Raw genomic sequence first — 24,356 nt, forward strand, 5'->3', positions numbered from 1 at the left:
ACTAATACCAAATGGACTGTATCTTACTGCCTAGAGTATTTCCATGTTGACTTTTGCTCTACCAACAATTGATTAAATCTGTGGCGATGCAGACTCGTCTAACACTTACTGTTGTATATCGCATTCCTGTATTTGCATTCCAAAGACAGACAAATATTTTTTTAGACTTACCAATGATTTGTCCTTATTCCCATTATTGTTATCATTAAATTATTAACAAGAATTGATTGTTTTAGTGAATATTTCATTGGAGGTCTGTTTTGCTTGGAAGACATTCAGCTAAACTTTTGATCTTGTCTTTCTTGGCTAAGGACACTGTTTTTTTCTTTTTAAGTCAGGTGCCATGATTTTAACTAGATGAGTTTTTGTCATAATACCAGCAAACCTTGGTCTGCTCCCATGATGGATACAGCATAAACAAATGGAGCTTTGGCTCCAGAGAATTGCTGCTTGCTGAAGAAATTCAGTTCAGTAAGAGAGAATTTCCTATGGCCTGCTTCCTGAAGCTGACAGAGAACATGAAAGAGGCAGGTAACAAAGGGACTAGCTCTCATGCACCTTGTCAGTGACCCCCACTTTCAGTCCAAAGCATATTTCCTGTCCCTTTCAAACCTGCCTTAGTCTTCTAGAGCCCAGTTTGAAGGGGGCAGAACTCCAAGAAGTGTGGAACAGCCTTTGTCAGTTGAATGTGTTGCATAACAGTTCGAGTGGTGTGTCTGTTGGGGGGTGAGTTTGGTTTATAATCATGAAATCCATCAAAATACAAAAAATTAGACATTAACATCAACATCCCATCTTGCTCCCTAATATTGCTAGATTCTAGAAGATTTAAACCTTAATGGATTGATAGAATATGAGCCCCATTTAAACTCAAGTCAGGGAAGGGCTAGAGATTGCCCTACAAACAATGGTGATGTAGATGAACTTTGTACTTCAAATGTCCATATTTTTAATACCATCTCCCATGAGCACATTTTCCTACTTCTAACATCCAGTTCTCTCCAAGCTGTGAAAACCAGCTTTTAGGAAAGGTATGGTAATCAGGTTTCATATCATAGAGGAACAAATGTAAGCAAATATATTGTCTTTCCGAGGGGTGTGAACATTTTAGCATTATTTCTAATTTGACTACAACTAGAAGAATTTTCATGATCAAAAAGCAAAATGGGAGTATTATGGGAAGTCAAGAGATCTTCAGAGCAATCTTGATTGTTCTCCTACAGTCTTCACACAGCAACCAAAGTGATTTTTTTAAAGATATTCTAAAGCAGATGATGTCTCTTTTCTAGAGACTTCTAAATCAGAATGATTTCCAAAGTCATGACACCAGCCTGCACAGCCCTGCTTGATCTCTTGGGTTTCTCTCACCCTATCTCCTACCACTTTTTCCAACGTTCTCTCTGCTCCAAGGACATCAGCCAATTCCAGCCTGCCAAATATGACCTTCCCCAGGACCTTCACACTCACTGCAATGTGCTCCCCGCCGCTTGCATGGCTTCTTTCCTTTGTACCCCTGCTCATGTCACTCTAGCAGAGTGTCTCGCTCTGGCCGCTCTCTCCAAATTAGCACCCTCACCCCATCCCTCTCTGTCCCCTTAAGCTGGTTTATTTTTTGATACCATTTATCTCCATTTGATCTTGTATGTATTTATTTGCTTGTTGTCTGTTAACCCCCATAGACTGTAAGCTCCATGCACCTATCTGTGTATTCTCAGTACCTCTAAGAGTGCCTGGCAGCTAAATGTTGTCCAGTCAATGCTTGTTGCATAAATCTCTGGACTATGCACATCAACAGTCACCTTCTCTACCCATGCGGTCATGCTCAGAAATAAAAATAAAACAGGTTTAGTGAGTTTCTTTTACTATTGTGACCATCAGACACCATATAATAAGAATAGCAATAATTTGTTCAGTTGAAGACATGCTCTTCGCACACATTTTTATTTCATTCTCATTTTTTATAATTGTCAGTTTACAGGTGGAAAATAGACTGAGAGGTTGATTGGCTTCCCAGTCATGAATGCTGGACTACAGACCTGGGTTCGAATCATTGTTCTGCACCTTAATACCTGTGTGACCTAAAGCTAGTTACTTAAGTTCTCTGAACCCAGTTTCCCAGTATACAAGTGGGCATAATTTTTAAAGTCAATAGAGTATTAATACAGTATCTGACATATGGCAAGGTCAGGATCTAGAGCATAAAACAGAAGTTTTAAAAGCAACAAAAGTTTAATCAAAGGAATTTGTTACACTGGTAAGAGAATTACCAAGGGGCCAAACAGGTGACACCCTGAGGCAGCTCGGGAATTAAAAACTGCCAGCACACCTGGGCTTAAAGCACATGGAGGAAGAGGAGACCCTCCTTGAGATCTGTGGCCACTACAGGGGCTCTGCAGCCCCCAGTGAGGGCTGGGAGCCATGGGGGAGACAAGCTTTCAAGGACACAGAGAAAGGGAGACACACCCTGGTGTCTCTCCCATCTACCCTCAAAGCCTCTCATTAGCCAAACCTACGTAGAACCCAAAGGGCAAAGGAGGCGGGGAATGGGGTTCCCTGTGGTTCTGGGAGGAGTGGGCATTGCGTCTGAGAGCAACCAGGCAGTCATCAGGCACAGTGGACAAGCGCAAGCAGTACCTGTGATTCCCAAGTGGACCACATGGCACTCAAATCCAAATTTTCTAACTCCTGTGTCCCCTGCCCCTTAGGAATTGGGTCAGCATGTGAACAAATGTCCAGTGTAGCATTACGTTCTATAACCAACTTCGCCTACATTGTGGAGACTTTATACTGATTATTATTTTTCTTCAAAACTAAAAACATTCTGACTTCTTTCAAATGAGGCAATACATGCATGTGGTTAATGGAATTTCCAGAACACTAGTTTCACTGAGTAAATCTGTATGGCAGTTCACCACACCAGGCCCAAGCTTTTGAAGCAGACACCTTACAAAGCTGCATGGTCATCAAGCTTTGCAGCTTAGCCGTGGTTCTTAAGGGCAGAGAGGACACTTGTGGACACTCAAATACCATCTGGTAAAGAATGAACAAACCCTGGGCTCGCCTTTGGCTCTGTCCCTTTCTCCAGAACCAGCATCTCCCACCTGACCAAGCCTCTGTTGCTTCTCCTTCCTGCCTCTATCCTGCATCCTTGCACTTACCTTCCCTCCAGAGCCAATTGTCACCACATTCACCAGCACCTCAGCAGCTCTCTGACTGGCTTCACTCCGATCTCGTCCCTTCCAAGCCTTTCTGCATCCTGCCACCAGAGTGATCATTCTAGGTGCAAACCTCATGAGGCACTCAGAGCTCCTCGGTAGCCTCTGCCCCATCCCCAGCTCCTCCAGGACACAGCCCCAGTGCCTCTGCACAGTGTCAAATGTCCGTTTGGTTCTTACCTGCCCAGGTCAGCTGCTTCTCCTGCCTTAGGCGTCTTGCTCTTTCTTCATGCTCCGTGCTCTCGTTATTCCCTCTGCTGGGAAGGCTTCTCCCAGTCTTGTCCACTTTTAAGATGACATCTCAAAGCCACCTCCTCTGAGGGATCCTCTCCCACTTGCATAGCACCTGTAGCCACTTCCTCCTCTGGGTTTCCCCTGCACCCAACAGTTGTCATGGTTTATGTTTCAGAAGCCCCCACCACACCTTGTTCCTCATAGCTGGTAATGCCACCCAAAGCCTGGCGTCTTGTCGCATGCTTAAAATGTGTGTCGATATCTTGAAGGAGCCCTGCAACCTTATTTCATGGATGAAGACATTCTCTTATCTCGCTGCTGTTGATATTTCCTCTAAGTTTTCTCTCACCTCGTTTTCTTCTTCTCTACACTGTTGGTAGCACCCTGGACCAAGCATTCATCTCCTTACGCCCAGATTATTGCCTCAGTCCACCATCTACTGCATACACCCTAATGCTGGTGTTCCACATTAGGCAGTAGCTTGTTATTTTTTTCTGAATCATTCAAAAAGCTTAGCACAGTGCTGGTTTCATATACATATTTCATAAAATTTCACATTACTCCAAAAAAAAGGTTTTAAGAGACTTAGAAAGGATTGAAAGAAAAGTGAAATAAAATTAAGATAGTTGAGACATCTTAGGGAGTATCCCTATCTTCAATTTACCAAGTATTTATTGAGCACCTACTATGTTCCAAGCATCATGCATGCCAGTGGATAAAAAAGTTAAACAAAACTCAGTCTCTGTCCTCAAGACACTTCTCCTTCCTTCCCAGCCACAGAATACACATTGCCAGGAAGCTTTCTTCCCTTAGGAAATGTCTGAATATATATATGTGTATATATAGTCTCCCACTGGCAAGTTGTGAAATAGAGAGGCCAGGTCCTAAAGTCTTTCATGAAATGATATGTTTTTGAACATTTGTGTCTCTCACCTCTTAGTTGCTATCATCCAAGATTTCTGTGCCTTTTTTGATTGTTTCTTTTTTGGTGGTGGTGTTTTGTTTTTGTTGATAACCTGGTGCGTGTAAAAGTTATTCAGGGACTTACTCCATCCCAGTCTCTGCCCTTGCATTCCATCTGAAGACTGTTAAAACAAGGCTTGCTCCCCTTTACAAGGCTACTGTATTCACACCCAACTCGGCTGCATGCATCATGCTGTCACAGTAATACTTTGGGGGCCCATTTGGAAATAGATTGATTATTTTGAACATGAAAGGTGCATCTTGGGAAAAACAAATGAACCAAATGGAAAAATGACTTAACATCGTGAAATTTACCTTCCCAGCTGGAGACTCATGACATATTCATGAGTTCCTTAGAGACAATCCCCTTGTAAGAATTCACTGTGAGAGTCTGCAGTTACGTAGTGTCAGAGCTCAGCTTAAAATGCATTTCTATATGAATGGAAAACACCCTTTGAAGGAAAAAGCATAGAACTAGGAATTTTTGTTTCCTGTGAAGGATGTTTGGAATTGACAACTGGCTTGGTGCAGGCATTTCATTTCAGAGCTTCTAAAGTCTCTGTGACGTTCTTGATGGGATTTGTTATCTGGGAAAAGTTCAATTCAGTCATTCAGTCACACTGACATGTATTGGACAACAGGTTGGTGCAAGGCACTGTGACGTTCTATGGGGCTGTAATGACAAGTAAATATCTTTATTTAAGTTTAATAAGAAATATAGATATCTAAGAGAGTAAGGAGGGAAAGTTTTATTTGAGGTTTTTTGGTGATTAATTAAGACTGACAGGACTAGAAGTGTTACTAAGTACAGCACAGGTGGAGCACCGACTAGAGCCATGATTTACAGATGACACACCCAGGAGATGACAGGAATAGGGGCGTGCTGAGGTGTAAGTGTCATCATGTCAGAGCACCAGCGTAAAGTGGTGACAGGCTTATTCTCTTCAGTTACAGGTACCTGCTCCTCCTTCATGCTGAATATGCTCTCCCAGGTTCTAAGTATGAGTAAATAAAATGGGAATAATTCTATTAGCAACAATATTCAACCACAGTGACCATATTATATTCTAATTAGTGGCCTTCTTGGACTACCTGGGAACCTAATCATCACATAGAACATTGTGTTTTTAATGTGAAAATACTCCAAGCCATCAACTTACCCACAATTAAATTTAAAATGCAGCACATCCTTCTGTGGGGTACTACCTATTCAGTGCTCTGCAGGCAGTGGATTCTCAGGTCTGTGAAATGAATGATTGAGAGAACACTTTCCCCAAGGTCACGTAGAGCTGAGTCTAAGCTAGAGGTGGATTTCTCCTGCCTACCATGTGAATGACATGAATATGAAGAAGCCGTGCAAAATGCTAAGGCCCACTGAGCCAAGGCTGATGAGAATAAAATCTTAAAGGAATGGATATGTTCACCTCTTCCTCCTGGTTCCAGGCTTGTGGGGGAGGCTAAGGTAGGTGCATTTCCATGTTCACACACGTAGGTGTAGGGAGAAAGAGAGGTTACGTAAGACACAGAATCATTTGATACAGGCATAAGGTCCAAGAGAATTTTGCCTTACAAATAATATTTCTGTGGCCCCAAACATAATTTACAAGCATTTAAACTAAAAGCATATGATAATTTCTAGATCCCTTGGAAAGATGGCACTGATTCTAGATAATAGGAAAGAATGCAATCAGTAATTATATTTTTCATGTTTGGTAGTCTGATTTCAAAGACTACCTTACTAAAAACAAAATGAGAATTCTTTCTGGGATATTGTATTTCTTGCTTCTATTTTTATTGCTAAGTTTTCTTTTTAACACAAAATAAAACACTTTTGGGGAAAATGCTATCCAGGCATTATACACTCACAGGAAACATGGTGGTCGCCTCTGTAGGGTGAGTTTCACACCTGCGTTTGGCCAAGGATAATTGATGGATAACCATGGATGTTGATGGATGGGTGTTCCTGAGTGTAGCCTGATTGTGGTCTCTCAAACATGCTACCTCCTGGGGGTGAGAAGGCTATTTAGTGAAATGAAATACTACTCTGTCACAGTTTTCTCACTCACAACTTAATCATGGAAAATTCTTCCCCAGTGCTGTCATGGAAGTCATTACATTCAGAATTAAACATGGTGTAATAGCGCAGCTGACAAGACCCTGAGGTACTATTGACATGTCGGGCCTCACATTAATAATCAGCTTTTCCATACAGTGAATATGAAAAGGTCTGTGAGTCCAGGTTCTTTCCTCCCTTTGGAATGAAGTCACGTAATGAGTGCCTGTTCCTGGTCTGCTCGCAGTGCTGGCTGGTGCCCTCTGGCCTGATCATATCAGCCACGCTGCTCACGCGTCTCCCTTCATTCAGTGACATCACTTTAGAAACCTTCCTGATTCAATCCATGGTGGCCCAGAGACCCTTTTCCAAGCTCCTCTCTGCCAGGCCTTCTTCCTCCCTACCACTTATTGAGTTTGTGTCTCATAGGTCTCCTGTTTACCACAATACATCTCCTCCCTGTCCTTTGGCCTCACATCCCTTCCGATTTTCCAGCTTTCTTCTTCTCGTAGTTTTCTTCATCTCAGTAGCCGCACCAGTATCCTCCCTTTACCTCCATGGAGGTCACATGATGCAGAGAAAGGACAGCAGGCTTCCCGGTGCCGAGATCTTAAAAGCCTGTTTGCCTCTGTCTCGTTAAACAGGAGTCTTGTACATCACAATGCACAGACCCTCAGTTTCCCATCTGTAAAACTGCCCTCATGGTGTTCTTGTAAGGACTCCAGGGAATCAGCCTTCATTCCTCTCACTTTGTCTCCATCTCTGTCTATGTGAACTGCCCTGGGAACTCTAAACAAATTTTACAGTAATAAAATTGAACATTTTAGCTACATATAGTGAAATCAATAAAACGTTACAACCAACTTCTTATGTCTTCAGCACCCTCTGAGACTGTGAAGAATTTAACTAGGAGACTTTATGGAAACTAAATATTGACTTAATAGCACAGATATTTGTTATTAGTTTAGTAACATATTTCTCTTTGAAAGGAAAAGCTAGAGATGGTACTTTCTTCTGAGGTCCATGTGTTACGTTAGACATAGGTGTCTATAGTAAATCACTTCTTAAATAAAGAGAATATAAAATGCTTTAAGGCAGAGGTCTGCAAACTTTTACTGTAAAGGCCAGATAGAAAATATTTTAGGCATTACAGACCATGTATATATATGATCTCTGTCACAGCTGCTTAACTCTGCTTTTGTAGCACCATAAGACACAAATGAATGAGTATGTTCAATAAAACTTTATTTACACAAACAGGCAGCTGGCTACATTTGACCCATGAACCACAGTTTGCCAACTCCTGCTCAAAATCATGAATAAAGATTACCGTGACCACAAATGACTGAGAATATCAGAAGTTATAAATGAGGGACAGATTTCAGGTGATTCTTCCATGATGATTCTGGAATTATTAAGGCTTTTTGGTTAATAATGAATATCATCACTTTTTTTTTAGTGGGTGTGGGGTTGGGGACTGTACAAATTCTCCTGACAGAAAAATTAGTCAGCTCAATATATTTGAATCTGGAATAAACTGGCCTTTGAAAGCAGGTCTGGTTTCTGTAGGTTGACTCTTAGTGAATGCACCCTGGCTTCACACTTGGGGAGCAGAGAAAGGGCCACTTAGAGGAATCAGAAAGCCTGAGAAAATGGGGAATAACAGTTAACAGTAACTGCTATTTATCCAGCTGCCCTTCCCCCATGAACTGTGACCACTATCATCCCTGTTTCACAGAGTAAAGGTTTTGGTTGAGAGGATAAGTACGTTGCCAGGATCCCACAGTGAGTTCAGAGCCGGCTGAGTTGCTTTCCCCGAGGCCACAATACCGCCCTCAACAGAAGTAACTGATTTTCCCTGGGACCCCCGCCCTTCCTCAGGTTTAGAATCGGAGGTGAGGCAATCACCTCTTCTTCATTCTAGCTTCACTTTCTAGTAGCTGTTATGTTTAAAACACAAACAATAAATGTCTCCTGGTCAATCCCTACTGTGTGTCAGGTACAAAGCTTTCATTTTAATATAGCCTATTTTCTTTCTAGTTACAGGATTGCAAAAAGACAAGGAAATGGAAGCTCAGACAATTAGGAAATTTGCCCAAAGGGGCACCAATATTCAACTGTGGAGTCAGAATTTGAACTTAAGAGAATTTAATATTTGACAACTGTACTAAATTCCAAAAAGAAAAATAAAACCCACAGAATAAATTATTTTAAACAAAAGAATTTGAACATAGTTCTCACCAACTCCAAAGAATTTTCTAAACATGCCCTAGAGCTTAGTGGTTAAACTCTCAGGCTCTCAAGCCAGACTGACTAGGTTCAAATCTCAACTCTCCTACTTACTAGTTGCATCATCCAGGAGAAATTGCTTAATGACCCTGTGTCTTTGTTTCCTGATTGATCAAATTAAGATAATGATGATGATTTCCCTCTCACAGTTTGTTATAAAGAATAAAGCAGTAACAGGCACATAATAAACAGCATAAGCATTGACTTCTTTCCATAGACAGAGGCTCTATGAACACAGGAGTCCAAAGTTTTGTTCACCATGGTATCCCCAGCACCTAAGATACTACCTATCACATAGTAGGCATATTGTTGCATGGATGAAAAATGTCCAAACAAGCTAGGTCACGTCCTGATTTGGTTCAAAGCCAGCAAGAATTAAACATGGTTCTCCTTTCTCTTTACTTTTTTTGTGTAACATGAACTTAATAGGTAAAATGTGAGTCTTTGAAATCATAATTTGAAGTGTAATAATGGAAACTAGTGATTGTGTTATTTATTTCAATACTCTAACAAAAGTGGATGTTAGTACAAAGGTGAAGCTGAGGTTCACAGCACATAGCCCATAGCTTCAGACATGCTCTCCTGGTTCTTGCTATTCCTAAGGGAGCATGCTTATATAATTCATCTTAAAAAAATCTAAGTCTGTCATTACTGTATAGATTTTATCTCTGAAAGTTTATTTTCACAAAACTTGTATTTAATTCTGTGTATTCTAAGTCCTTGCCAGTATTTAGTGGCAACTGCTGCCCGGGGACACTGTAATAAATGAATTATGATCCTATTTAGCTGGCAAGATTGCTTTTGACAACTATCTACACTTCAACAGTGATGGGGGCTCCAGAGAGCAACAGTGCCTCCAGAAAAAAGGGCAACCTCATTCCCCAGTTTGAACATATGGGCATGGAGCTGTCTTTGGAAGAAACACTTCTTGCAGGTGGATTTATGGGCAGGCTTCTCAGAGGCTAAGCCCCATGTATTCCCAAGACACCACCTAGACACTGTCACATCTTGGCAAAAAACCATTTTTAAGGCTCTATTGGATTTATGGTAATATTCATCCTGAGTGGTGATTAGCTGATACCCCTAACACATAGCAAAGCACCAGGGTTCTAATCTTTCTCCCTGGCTTGCACTGTGTAAATTGTTATTTTCATTAAGATTGAGCATCTTATAGAATTGCACAGCAGTAACTTATACAACTACCTCCTTAGAATGCTCTATCCTCAACAGTATGCCTACCAAAGAATGCTTTAAAGACCTCAGTAATTAGAGGCCAAAATGAAACATTGTTTTTGTCTGTTTTAATGTAGAATCCTGTACAGGTATTATATAAAAATATTGAACTGAATAACTTTTGCTCTTAAAGATTCTTCGGCTTGTAATCAAAATAATTTACAGACTTATCTGCCTCCGTATGTTTCCTCAAGTCAAGAAGAATTAAATGTCTAATACATTTTGGTAAAATTTGTAAATGAAAGTTTGCTCCAGTTTAAAATGTCTATGTATTTCATTATCCTGTAAACTAAACTATAAAGTACACTGTAAGCTAAAGAGTTAAAGAATGCTGTGAGGTTTACTTTCTACACAGTGAAGATGTTAGTTTTTCAAAAACTCACTGATAAAATTTGGTTCTGAGGGTAGCACCATGAAACAAGAACTGGATCCAAAATGACAGCATTAAAGAGAAATAAGATTTACCCTGAGATCACTTATACATCAAGTACGATAAGCCTGGCAATACGGTAAAATGCTCTGATGTGTAATCTTCTATTAAAATAATAGCTACACATTTGTTATGCATGAGAAATTACATGCAAAGCATCTTACATGTATTAATTAATTTCCTCCTTAGATGGTATTGTTATCCTCATTTACTGATGAAGAAAAAGAGAAGGGAACAGGGATTTGTAAGGGTCAGGTAATTTCCTAGAGGTTGCAAGAGTAAAGAAGTAGCAGAGCCAAGATTGAAACGTTGGTAATTTGCCTCTGGAGACTGAATTCTTGTCCCTGACATAAGCCTGAATCCCTAATGGGATTGGCAATAAACACATGTTTTGGTTGAATATGAAAATTGTTACATATGGACAACCCATAAATATAATCCTATTATAGATAATATAACAAATAGTAAAAGCATATTCACAATAAACAAAAACATTTACCTAAGTCCCGGAAAAAGCACTTCGAACTTTTGAGAAGGCAGAATTTCAAGGGATGATAACTTACCCTATCGGCTCTTGTTTTGTTGTTTTTGCCTCTGAGATTAGTATTTCTACATCTTAAGTTCATTGACAAACTAACCAACGAGAGACCCTAGACATGACAAATCTGAGGTAAAGAAGTTAAGAAAATTTACTCCCATCCTGCCGAAAGTTGGCAGCAGAAATGAAATTCAAACCCAAGTCTTATAATTTCAAGTCTAATGAATTATTTTCCACCTTCACCATTAAGATAACAAAGTGAGAACAAAAAATGGTTTGTGAAATGTACTCAACACTGCGTTTCTTCTTTCTTCTCGTAGGTCGCTATCCTCAGGAGAACAAGGGAACCTACATCCCAGTACCTGTTGTATCAGAGCTGCAACATGGCACGTGGGGGGCTAAAGTTGTCATGAGAGAGAACAAGTCTGTCCGGCTGTCTATCCAGTCTTCCCCAGAGTGCATTGTGGGGAAATTCCGCATGTATGTTGCTGTCTGGACCCCCTATGGCATAATCCGCACTAGCAGAAACCCAGAAACAGACACATACATTCTCTTTAATCCTTGGTGTGAAGGTAAGGAGCAGGCATTTATTTTTCTTATAAAAATTAAAAAGTTCATGTATTTCCAATACATCTTTTTTTTGGAGGGATAGTAGAATTATTCTAGAAGACATGTTACTTCCATATTAAAATAGTGGTTTCCATGATTAAGATATAGAAAAATGTATGAAATTTGTCCTCAATGTATATGAGGACAAAACCTGTATATAAGAAGTTAATGCTGTTATACATTTATTCCAGGAAATAATTGAAGACTGCCTAAAGTTACACAATACATTAATTGTGGAGCTATATGTTAATGGTATCACGTCTATGTATGCTATTGCTTTGTAAACAAAACGGGCTTATTTTAAAAAATTTGGCTTCAGAAAAATAGAATAAAGTTGATCTTGCCCATAGTGGAACTGACCTCTCTATCTCCCTAATTCAAGAACAGAAAGTCTGAATGTGTAAAGGATCTCATAAATTTGTTTATATGTATAGTGGGTACAAGTTTCATGAATCATAATTCTGGATGTACAAACATATCTTTATTTTAATATAACAGTTTAATCTCTACTGCTATTTTGAGTCTTCCTTTCTGTCTGCTACAGAAGCTTAATCTAGTTATAGTCAAATAAACACAGTCAAGTCAAGGATTTCTCTATCAATTCAATTTGAAAACTCAGTCACATATAGTATTTGCTCCCCAGCCCCACCTCTACCTTTCCGTATCTGTCCCATGCTTCCAGGCTTGGTATGGGGCTGATTTCAAGCTCCAGATGCAGAAGCAAATGTTACAGCAGCATTGATAAGCATCTGCTTTTAGATTTTAAGAAGATAATGAAACTTAAAAAAGCTCACGTGGGGCAGGAGACTTCTCACATTACTTTATCCCATATACATTGCTCTCCATATCTTCCAAAATGAGCCTATATTATTCCTGCTTTTGAATGACACTTGTTTGTGAGAGTTGCATTTGAATCAGGGTAAGTGAATGACAATGTTTTCTACTCAAATGTGTCATAAGCCTGGATCCTACTGACATTTTCTTTGAATTACATTTCAGTAGTGTTGGCAGATGGCACTGAGCTAATCCTATACCCCTACTCCCCTCCCCCAATATCTTGTACCCAATAATCCTATCTATGAGGCAGATGTTCAAGGTTGATGGTAACAAGAGATTTTAACTGAGTCATGAGCAGTTCAAAGGTGCCTTCCTATTTCAGTAATCTTGTCAAGATACAAGGCATTCTGCAGCTGAGTGGATGGAGGGCTATTTACAGAGATGGAACAGACCACAGGGAGGGAAGATGTAGAGACAAACTGAAATTTTGAAAATGTTAAGTTGCAGATAATTGTATATACCCAAGCAGAAATGACTAGTAGGTATCCCCGTATATGAATCTGAAGATGAGAAACAGATATAAATTTGGGAGTTATCTGAACCTAGGAAGAAAAATAGACACAGAAGGAAAGAAGATACAGTATTAACCTCCAAAGAACACCAGCATTTAGGGGTCTAATACAGAAGGAATCAGCAAAGGAGACAGATGGAGGAATATGTAGGAGGTGGCCTATTATAAGAAAACTGTATTTTAAAACTTTATACTTATAAAATAAATAAACCAGGAGTTTGTATACTTTCTTTGTATTACAAAAAGAAAATCATACAATTTCATATAACTAATCAACATCCTATGGTATTTAAAGAATTATATTATTTACCCAAACTTTTGTTTGTTTGAAGCTTTTTTGGATTACATAGCTGTACAAAATGGGATATGTGTCCACATGCATTACAATTTACGTGGCCAGTCTCTAGAGGTGAAAAGGGTTAGTAATATTGCCTGACATACTGACTTTACAGAAAAACCATTCAAGAGGTGGGTAGTCTAATAACCTTAGACTACCTGATCACAGCCTTGATCTTCAGTTGTATCCATGTGAGCAGTTTCCAGGTACCTCTACTCAGAAGGAGTTGCCTAGACCTATAGATAACATGGCCCCAGAGCTAGATGCCGCTTTACAGAAATGGAGCAGAGGGACATCTCCCTAGGTGTCACTGATGGGAGGAAGTAAGAATAAAACCAGAGAGATCCATTTGTGTCTTGCCTGAGGGTTTAGCCTTGGCCAAGTTCACTATGGATTCAGTGAGACAAGAAATGACAATGGAACATTCTGGGGGTGAAAGGGTTTATACCCAGTCTTATTCTCCTGGTGGTAGGTTGAGCACTAGAATCACATCTGCATCCAGCAGTCTAAGGTCCATAATCCACCTCCATCCCTGCCTCTGCCCAGAGCACTGAGAAGAGCTCTTTATATAGTGACTCAGTCAATAACAGTTTATTGCCTAGGGGTGAGGAAGCATTAGCATAGCAGTAGGCCAGTTACATCATCAAGTAGTTTAGGGTCAGGTGAGGATCCTGGCCATAGGACCTTCGATTTTCCCCAGGTTGGAAGCTCTGGCCTAGGACAAAGATGATGATGGACTGGACTATGGTGGTGGCAGTGGAGATAAAGAGGGGATGGATGGAGATCTACTTGGGATTTAGAAGAGAATTTGCAGAGGGATTGAACATGGGAGGCGAAGAAGAGGAAGGAGTCAAGAATAACTAACTCTAGGTCTCTGGTTTTACCACATGGGTTGATGGTACTATCATTTTCAGAGCTGGGAAAACCAAGGGAAGTGGAGGGGAAGATCTAGGAGTAAAATGAAGAGTTACACTTAGAATGTTAATTTGAAGATATCTGTGAGATATCCAAATGCAATGTCAAGTAGACACTTGAATAAGTGAATCTAGAGCTCCAAGGAGATGGCCGATCTGGAGATGTAAATGTAGGCACCATCAGGAGCTAGTGGGGAGGTTTAATGAAAGAATAAAAGTAGAATTAGTATCATTAACAATTAGAGTCTAGACAAAGATGATAGAATCACCTGAGGACCTTTAACTACTGATGTCGCATTCGGATTGGTCTGAGGGCAGCCTGACCTGTAGGGCTTTTAAAAACCACTGCAGCTGATTCTTGAAGGCATAGTTGAAGAGCACTGACTTAAGAGTGAAATCCTTGAGTGGATGGTATCCAGGGAGCAACCGTTGGTAGGGAGGGCCTTCCCTTCTCCACTGTGATGGGAACAAAGTGAAAGATGGGCAAAGATTCAGGTTTTCTAGATTCCAGGGAAGGAGGAAGAGGTTGTGCCCATTATGTGATCCTCTTTTTCTCAGTGAGTGTAAAGCAAAATCAGCTGTGGAGACCAAGAAGCAAGGAGGGCATACGGGAGGCCTGGTAGGGAGGACGTGAGATTTGGGAAGCAGGAAGTAGGCTTATTGCAGGAATGTGGCCGATGGGCCCTCCCTGTCCCCAGGAAGGGACACTGCCACCCCCAGCACCCCCACCACCCAATTCCTTGGCTTGTGAAAGTTCAGACATTTCTGCAGATTTATTGGTGATATGCTCATGGTCCTCTCTACCTCCGGAGTCCTGTTCCTCCCAGGGCTGACTCCTGTGCTGCCTCAGAAACATCAAAACCAGTCACATGAAGCACCTGTGAATGTCTAGACAGTAATTGCAATTTGGTGTAGAGGTGAGAATCGGAAAGACTTACTCTGATTCTAAACTTGCAGCACATCAGAATTACCTGGATTTATTAGATTTCTGTGCAGCAGCCTCAGACTGAGTAGGTCTGGATGGGACCTAAGAACTAGCATTTCTAACCGGCTCCCAAGGGCAGCTGTTTCTGCTGGTCAGGAACCCCACTTAGAGAACCACTGGTTTACACAATAGTTCCAAAACATAGGAGGCTATATTTACTCTCAGAGTTTTACTGACCCCTCCCTAAACCTAATCCCAGTCTCTCTCTACCTCATTGCTTCTTCTCCCTTCCCTTGTGTTCCCCCTTTTTTTCCAAACTCTTCCCTCCCATCCTCTCTCAGGAGCAAATTCTCTTTAATCTCTCATACAGAGCAGTTCAGCAAGCTTTTCTGTTTTGTTGTTTGGGCTCCTCCAACAATCAGACTTTTGGGGACTACATACTTTTCCAAGACCATTCCCTACAGAAAAACTCTATTGCCAGCTTTTAAGATAATACCTTTTTTCATTCTTAGGTTAATATTCACCAAGATCTCCCAGGGCATGTTTATGAAATGGAGGGAAAAAAAGGGCATCTCCCCACTTCATTCACTGTGTGCCTTATCCGACGTGGAAGCCAGGGCATAATTGTAAAAGGGGGCCGGTATGATGAACACACAACCAGATCTGTAGACTGACCCAGTTTTGTGCTTGCATATACTAATTCATAGCAAGGAACTCATAGAGATAGGGTGTGGTAATTGGAAAGCAGGTCAACAGAGAGGTGTGGGGCCATTGCCCAAGTGGAAAAGATAACAAAAGAGGAAATCAGAAGTTGTCAAAATAGAGCAAGGTAGAAAGATGCTAAAAATGCTGCACGTTCGATGTGGAAGGGACGTCCAAGGTGGCCTGGGGCACTGGGTTGAAAGTTATATGGGCATGTACAATACTTATCGAAATAAGAATGCTCAGCTGTGTGTCCGGGCGCCCTTCAGCTTGCTTTACATTCATAGGCAATTCATCCTCCTTAATCACTAAATCACTAATGGGGATCAATACAATACCATGCTAGTGAGGAGAGAGGTGGATGCAGGGAGAATTGTTGGTTAATTTTTTAATTTAATAGTGCTGACCAGACTTCAGACCCATTCCACGAGGGACAATTCTCCAGGGTGCTGGAGAGAGCTGTACCCACAAAGGCAGCAGGAGTGATCTGAGCATTTATTGTGAATTTATCTTATTTTTCTGACCACCCAGGAACTCTGGATTATTGAATGCATTTCCCTATTTGAATTCAGAATATTCTAGATCAATAGTCTAGCATTAGTGACAGATGGTGTGTTCTGAAAGATTTAGATGTCTCATACCTGTGCTGAGTACTCCAGATATGTCTGTGATTGCTCTGCTTGACTGAGCATTAGTCATCCTCAGGGGGTGTCTTTTCTGTTAATAACTTGCTTTGCTGCACCTTCTCCATCACTGATTTCCCCTTACCTCATTCAGTCCTATATCCCAGCACCTAGCACAGTGCCTGGTACATACTTAATGTTTAATAAATATTTACTGCATTCATTTCATAATTACAAGTAAATTTGGTTCACTGCACCTATCACCGTGGTTAAGTAGTAAATGTATTCTCACACCTTACCATCTTGAAAAAAGTAAAAAACACATGTGGTGTGTATGGGAATATGTGCATATGTACATGTGTGTAGATTTCTTTCTCAGTCCTAGCAACTGACACCAAATTAGAATCTGGTATTTCTAACTCTATTCAATATGATTTAACTCATTTTTCCTCCAAACAGAGGAATCAATTAAATTTAATGTAAGAAAAATCAATGGATTTCCAATATTTGGATACTTTTAAGAAAGAGTGAATAAATATGACCAGCGTGTATTCTGTTATGACACTTATACATATCCTATTTGCTTTATAATGATAAATGTAATGGTCTTTTGGACCCTTCAGAACCAAGTAATGCATCCGGCCTGGTATTCCCATGGTGACAGTGACCAGCAACCCTTTCTCTTAGAGTTCCAGGCCAAAATTCCCACCCTCAGGCCAGAGCCAATTATCCACTGATCCATAAATATTGATAATATGTGTCCCTCCATGTCCAGACAATATAATTAACCAAGGGTAGTACAACAATATTATTTATTCATTTACAAATATTAAGGGTCAGTCAATGTTGAATTAGGTACTGGGAATATGGCAGGGAAAAAGGCAGACAATCTTTGACTTTGCAGAGCTTCTTTCAAAGGTTTCACAAATGTTCTATTAATAAACATGAATTACAATTGTGAAAAGTACTAAAATAAGTCATGGCACACAAGGGCATATAATAGGGGTACCTGGCCTAGTTGGGAAGTGGGAAGAGACAAGTCAGTGGCTTATCTTGGTACCCTCACTAGCTTCTAGAATAGGGCTTGCATGCAACAGCAATCAAATATTAATTGAATTTTTATGAAGTTTAAGTATAGCTTATGTGAAAAAGTGAAACTCTTAGTTATTTGACCCTTCTATTTAATAAAACAGCATGTATCACTCTTGCAAGTGTCTGAGTCATTAGAGGCTTATACATCCCTTTTATACCAAATGAGTTACATTCTGTGTGGCATTGCATCAGAAGCAAGACTAGAGATCACAGTAAACATTTTCTTCAATGTCATATACCTACCCCAGAATCAAGTCCAAAGCTGTCATGAGATGTTTCTGGAAGGAACTGGGTTGATAGGGTCTAATCCAGAGTCATATTCTTCTGCCAGTTCATGCAGTTTATAATTCCTTATGTGTGTAGTTTCTTTTTCACTCTTCAAAGAATAGTGAAAGCCAGTATCTCCTTGCATTATGTGTTTCGAGAAGCAGGATTCTTTTTCAATATCAGCAGGGTCCAATTTCACTGGGAGACCCTGCCACAAAAAATAGATAAATAAAACTAAGTTGATAGCTATAAGATCAAACGAAAGTTTTCTTTGCAAAAAGAAAAAAATTAAGCATTCCAACAAGGGTATAGTCTCCCTTTGAGGATTCGTGCTAAGTAAAGAATCTCTGGCATTTTCTTTGTAGAATTGCTTCATGAATAATAGCCTCTCTTCTGAAGATATTTAAGTACACTAAATTACACTAAAAGTCCTTAACCAGCAAAACTGGCAAAATAGCACAAATCAAATAAACTTCCCAACCTGGCCTGTCTTGCAGTGTAATGCAACATGTTTGCAAGGAGTGTAAATAGACCCAGTTGTTGAGGAAGCACATAACTGTGTTTCATGGATTCATTCCATTCCATTCCAAAGTCAATAGGTACAAATGCAGGCCTCTGGAGGGGCTATAATAAACCATTCTAGGAAGACAGTGGCTTTGAGCCCTTCCAGAAAGAAAAAAAAAGCACAAACCTTGGAAATGCCATTCCTTAATATGCTCCAGTGTTTTCCAGCTCCCATAGACAGGAAGTTATTCATAATCTGCCTACCTTACCCACAGCCTGCTGGAGGGCATCAACCCCTTCCGATTTTCTCTGAGACAGGAAACCATCATGATGACACCAATCTGGAGTCACATTTCCTCTGCAGATGAAGCCACTCCTTGAAGAGTAATTACACTCACACAGCATAAATCTTCCTCTTTCTTTAGTGATGCTCAGCTTTTACATAAAGAGGATGCAAGTAAGAATTATTCCTAATCCCCTCACTCAAAATTTCTCCCTTCACTGAAAAAGTGACGCATTTTGCCTTTTTGAAGGGGCCAAGCCATTATTTCTTCCAAAGGATCAGAAACAAAACCAAACTCTGATTGAAGTTGTTAGACAGTCTCTTTGGAAAGAATTTGTACAATAGCCTTCCTGACATATAGTTTTCTTTGATCCCTGAGTTTCCTTAGCTAGGGTTGACTTTAATGACTTTAGAAGCGGGACTTGCTTTAACTTTAAAACAGCATGTAAATAAGCATAAGGAAATTTTCAGCCAAAGTGGTGATGCATAGCCCACCTTCTCCCAAAGAGGTTTTACAGATACTAAAATCAATAGGCTCAGCACTCATTTTTACATGTTTGTTATAAATTCTTACTTTCTCTGGGTGGGGAGGCAAGTGGTAATGTCCAAGGGTGCCTGACATCAGCCCTATAAGTGAGTCTTCAAATTTCTCAGCCCACAATTTTCTTTTTTTAACTACCCCACAATTCCCACCAGGGCAATAGTAAAACAAATTAGATCATTCTCCTTTACAACTTGCCATGTTGGTCACCTGGGAAGGGGGTTATTTACAAGCTATGTTGATCTGTTGTGGTGGCAGAGCTCCTGGGTAAAGCAGGTGGAAATATCATGCCACATTTGCTGTTTTGCTCTTGAGTTTTATTGTGCTGGCAGCTGTTTGCCAGAAGTCACTTAAGATCAAGAAGTTGTCCACAGGTCCATAGTCCTGCCATTCCTATTCCATGAGCTCTGTAGGCCCAGCTTCTCCCCTCAGGTCTCAAGCATTTGAGAAGTATAGCTCGCAGTCCCCACACTTACATGCAGGCATGCACACACACACATACACACACGCTTTCTAGCAGTTCAGATGGTTGTGTTTCTAAAACAGTGAATCACTAGTTTTTTACTGGTAAAGTGTGTTTTTACCATCAATAGTATCTTCCATTTCACTATCTAGGGAACCAGTTATTCCTCCTGGATCTAGTAAAACCTCATTATGCCTCTGAAACTTACTGAAAGTTTACAAGCAAACAATACCAAAAAGCCAACAGAGGCAAAGGATAAAGGTTACCTATTTTTGTTAGCCTATCAAACATAGGGTGTTTTTTGGAGTTTCCATGGTGTTGTAATTTTTTTTTTATCCGAGCTTTGGACACCTGTATTTTAAAGTGACAGATCTGAATAAAAACAGGGAAAAGAAAGCATTGCTTTCCACCCTCAATCTTCTTTTAAAATCATAAATAAATTTAAAATTAAAATCAAGCCTTCCCATTTGACTCCCTCACCGTGTTGTGGATTCATGGTCATGCCCACTGGTTTTGAGGTAAGATTTAATTCAGTTGCAGGAAGGAAAAGGGTGGCCTAGTCTTCAGCTACAGATTTCCTCCCCATTCATCATTTGCTGCTTAAATTGGTAACTTCCCATCAGTAAACCGAAGCCCAAAAGTAAATCCTTCTTTTTCCTGGACTTCTCTCTCACTCTGCAAGCTCCAGACATCCATCGCCACCTCTCATGCTTGCAGTAGGCATTTACTGAGCTGCGTTCCCAGGCACTCTGGGACCTAATCCTCAGACTCGAGAGTCCCAGTCCACGTGGGAGACAGCTTAGTATCCAAATCCTGGCTTCCCGCTTCCTAGCACGGCGGCCTTGAGAAGGACACTCTGCTTCTCTCTTCCTCACTTTCTTCATCTACGAAATGGTGATGCAACGCCTTCCTCTTAGAGACATTATGAGTTTTCATGAGTTCATTTGGTTTTGTACCATACTTAGGAAGGTCCTGGCAGGTAGTAAATACTAAACATATGTTTGTTCAATAAATAATTGAGTCTCAGAACATATAGGGGGATGGATGTTACTGCAGCATCCGCAGGGCACTGAGGGAGCGAGGCTCAACCAGCCTGTGTTGGGAGCAAAAGGGTAGAGGGCAACTCAAAGAAGGAGGAAAAGTTATGAGTATATGATGATAATTAATAAGGACATCAATTTTCTTTAAAAGCACAACTATATTGCTCTTGAAGGAAACTTAATATATAAAAGTTGAATTTAACCTCTTATTAAATAGGTAGTTTCACTTAATGCAACCACTCTTTAAAAAGTAACTTTCCTGATGATGAAAATTTTATTATAGAAATAAGGATAATGAAAGGATAAAAAGAATTCAGAGATCTACAAATCAGAGACACTGTTGACATTTTGGTGTAGTTCCATCTGTTCAATATATTTCGAGTTGTTTTAATTGACAAATAATTGAATACATTGTTCTTTTCAAATATACACACATACTCATATATATGGTAAAAAGTAGACTTTCTCTCTGACCTATCCTCCATCCTAGAGAATCTCCAGAGGAAACCAACTTTAATTGTTTGCATGGATCCAAATATTTTGCTATCATTTTATATATTAATGTCCATATGTATACCTATAGTGTGTGTATATTTTTTTTAACCACAAATGGGATTGTGTTATGCAAGTTACTCTATACCTTAGTTTCTTGCACAATCTACTTTTAGAGTTTTTTTATATCAGTACATACATATTTTTTTAATGACTGCTTGGTATATTTATGCCCTAATTGATTGGTTCTTTTATTTACAAATATCTGGAGTGCTTCCCATTTTCACTACAGCATTTCATGCTATATTGAATGTCTCACATCCATTTTGTATGAATGCATTTCTGTAGAGTAGATATCTGGAAATAACATTGGTTGGTCAAAGTGAATTCACATTTTAAATTTGCATAGATACGGCCAAATTACCCTTTAAAAAGACTGCAGTAGTTTATAATAGCCACAGTACTAAAGATTATCCATTTCTTCATACTCTTCCTGGAACACAGCGTTATAATTTAATATTTATCATTATGATAGGCAAAATATGGTATTTCATGGCTATTTTAGTTTGCATGTCTCTAATTATTAATGAAGTTGAGCTTTATATATACATAATATAAAATGTTATATTTCTCTACTTCTTCATATCTGGAACAATTGAGGGGAGTTAAGGCTTGGCAGGAAAGGACACACATGAATCTTTTTAAATCTTTCAAAAAATTTTGTATGGGTGGAAGAAAGAGATCTTACTGAAAATGTTTTCCAACATGAATAGACAGTTGTCAAAACATGATTTGTTGATTACATCTATCATTACTTATTGATTTGAAATGCTACCTTTATCAATATAAGACCTAATGTACACATCTAGCTCTATGTGTAGTTTTATCTATTACTGTGCCAAAATCAAGTTTAATTATGGCTTTATTTAAATATAACCACAGGAATGCTGCATAAGAAAGAACCAGAAAATCTTACTCATACAACAATAAGCATTTCATCTCATGGATCTGGGTCTTGACTGTGGTTGGGCTCACATAGGCAGGACTGAACTGGTCAGCTCTGCTTCAGGTGGGAATAGCTGGGGAGACTCTGTCCCTCACTGCATGGCTGTGAAGATGCTCTGCTCTGTGTGTCTCTTATCCTCCTGTGACTAGTGGGCTTCCTGGGGCACACTTGCCTCATAGTGATGGCAGAAATGACAAGAGCACATGCTCAGGTGTGCAAGCACATTTCAAACCCTCACTTGCCTCACTCTTCTAATGCCTCTTAATCAAAGTGAACCCAAAGTCAACAGGGGAATGTTCTACCTTTACAGAGAAGGATGACTAGTTACATGGCCAGAGCATGGATACAGGAACAGATGAATTGGGGCAAGAAGTTCAGTTTATCACTAAGAGAAAGTCTTCTATTTTTTATTCTTTTCCAACATTTTGGCTGTGGACTATTTTTTCATGTCTTTTCAAATAAATTTTTGAATAAGCATACAGAATTCTAAATAATCTGAGTAGAATTTTGGTTGGGTTTGCATTGACTAAATAAACTAATTTGGGAAGAATTGATATCTTTACACTAAAGAATCTTTGTGTCCAACTAGAAACATTTTAATGTTTTCATTTATTTGTGCTTTCTTTTGTACCCTTTAGGCAAAGTTTATTTTTATTAAGAAAATTTTCAAACTCAAAAGTAGCAATGAATACCTATTTATGTATCTCCTAGATTCAACAGTTATCAAGATCTTGTCATATTTGTTTTATCTGTCCTTCTTTCCCTTTTTTTGGCCTTAGTATTTTTTTTCTTTTTTTGGTATCATTAATCTACAATTACATGAGGAACATTATGTTTACTAGACTCCCCCATCACCAAGTCCCCCCCACATACCCCATTACAGTCACTGTCTATCAGCATAGTAAGATGCAATAGAATCACTACTTGTCTTCTCTGTGTTGTACAGCCCTCCCCATACCCACCTCCACATTATGTCTGCTAATAGTAATGAGACTTTTTTTTCCCCCTTATCCCTCCCTTTCCACCCACCCTCCTCAATCCCTTTCCCTTTGGTAACTGTTAGTCCCTTCTTGGGTTCTGTGAGTCTGCTGCTGTTTTGTTCCTTCAGCTTTTTTTCTTTGTTCTTACATTCCAAAGATGAGTGAAATCATTTGATACTTGTCTTTTTCTACCTGGCTTATTTCACTGAGCATAATACCCTCTAGCTCCATCCATGTTGTTGCAAATGGTAGGATTTGTTTTCTTCTTATGGCTGAATAATATTCCATTGTGTATATGTACCACATATTTAACCATTCATCTACTGATGGACACTTAGTTTGCTTCCATTTCTTGGCTATTGTAAATAGTGCTGCGATAAACATAGGGGTGAGTATGTCTTTTTGAAATTAGGATCCTGCATTCTAGGCTAAATTCCTAGCAGTGGAGTTCCTGGGTCAAATGGTATTTCTATTTTTAGTTTTTTGAGGAACCTCCATACTGCTTTCCACAATGGTTGAACTAATTTACATTCCCACCAGCAGTGTAGGAGGGTTCCCCTTTCTCCACATCCTCGCCAACATTTGTTGTTGTTGGTCTTTTGGATGCTGACCATCCTAACTGGTGTGAGGTGATATCTTATTGTGGTTTTAATTTGCATTTCTCTGATGATCAGTGATGTGTAGCATCTTTTCATGTGCCTGTTGGCCATCTGAATTTCTTCTTTGGAGAAGTGTCTGTTCAGCTCCTCTGCCCATTTTTTACTTGGATTATTTGCTTTTTGTTTGTTCAGGTACATGAGCTCTTTATATATTTTGAATGTCAATCCTTTATCAGATCTGTCATTTATGAATATATTCTCCCATACTGTAAGATGCCTTTTTGTTCTATTGATGGTATCCTTTGCTGTACAGAAGCTTTTCAGCTTGATATAGTCCCACTTGTTCATTTTCCTTGCCCAGGGAGATATGTTCATGAAGAAGTTGCTCATGTTTATGTCCAAGAGACTTTTGCCTATGTATTTTTCTAAGAGTTTTATGGTTTCGTGATTTACATTCAGGTCTTTGATCCTTTTCAAATTTACTTCTGTGTATGGGGTTAGACAATGATCCACTTTCATTCTCTTGCATGTATCTGTCCAGTTTTGCCAACACCAGCTGTTGAAGGGGTTGTCATCTCTCCATTGTATGTCCATGGCTCCTTTATCATATATTAATTGACCATATATGTTTGGGTTTATATCTGGACTCTCTATTCTGTTCCTCTGATCTATGGGT

General features: G+C 39.6%; 1 protein-coding gene across 1 annotated transcript in view; it reads left to right on the forward strand.

The window, feature by feature from the left end:
- Positions 1-24,356, forward strand: part of F13A1 (coagulation factor XIII A chain) — a 154,618-nt gene that overhangs the window by 31,853 nt on the left and 98,409 nt on the right. The window contains exon 4 of the mRNA XM_057494210.1: positions 11,276-11,527. Within this exon, the coding sequence (XP_057350193.1) occupies positions 11,276-11,527 (252 nt within the window). The remainder of the gene's footprint in view (positions 1-11,275; positions 11,528-24,356) is intronic.

The sequence above is a fragment of the Manis pentadactyla genome, chromosome 16 (assembly GCF_030020395.1).
Source record: "Manis pentadactyla isolate mManPen7 chromosome 16, mManPen7.hap1, whole genome shotgun sequence".
NCBI lineage: Eukaryota > Metazoa > Chordata > Mammalia > Pholidota > Manidae > Manis > Manis pentadactyla.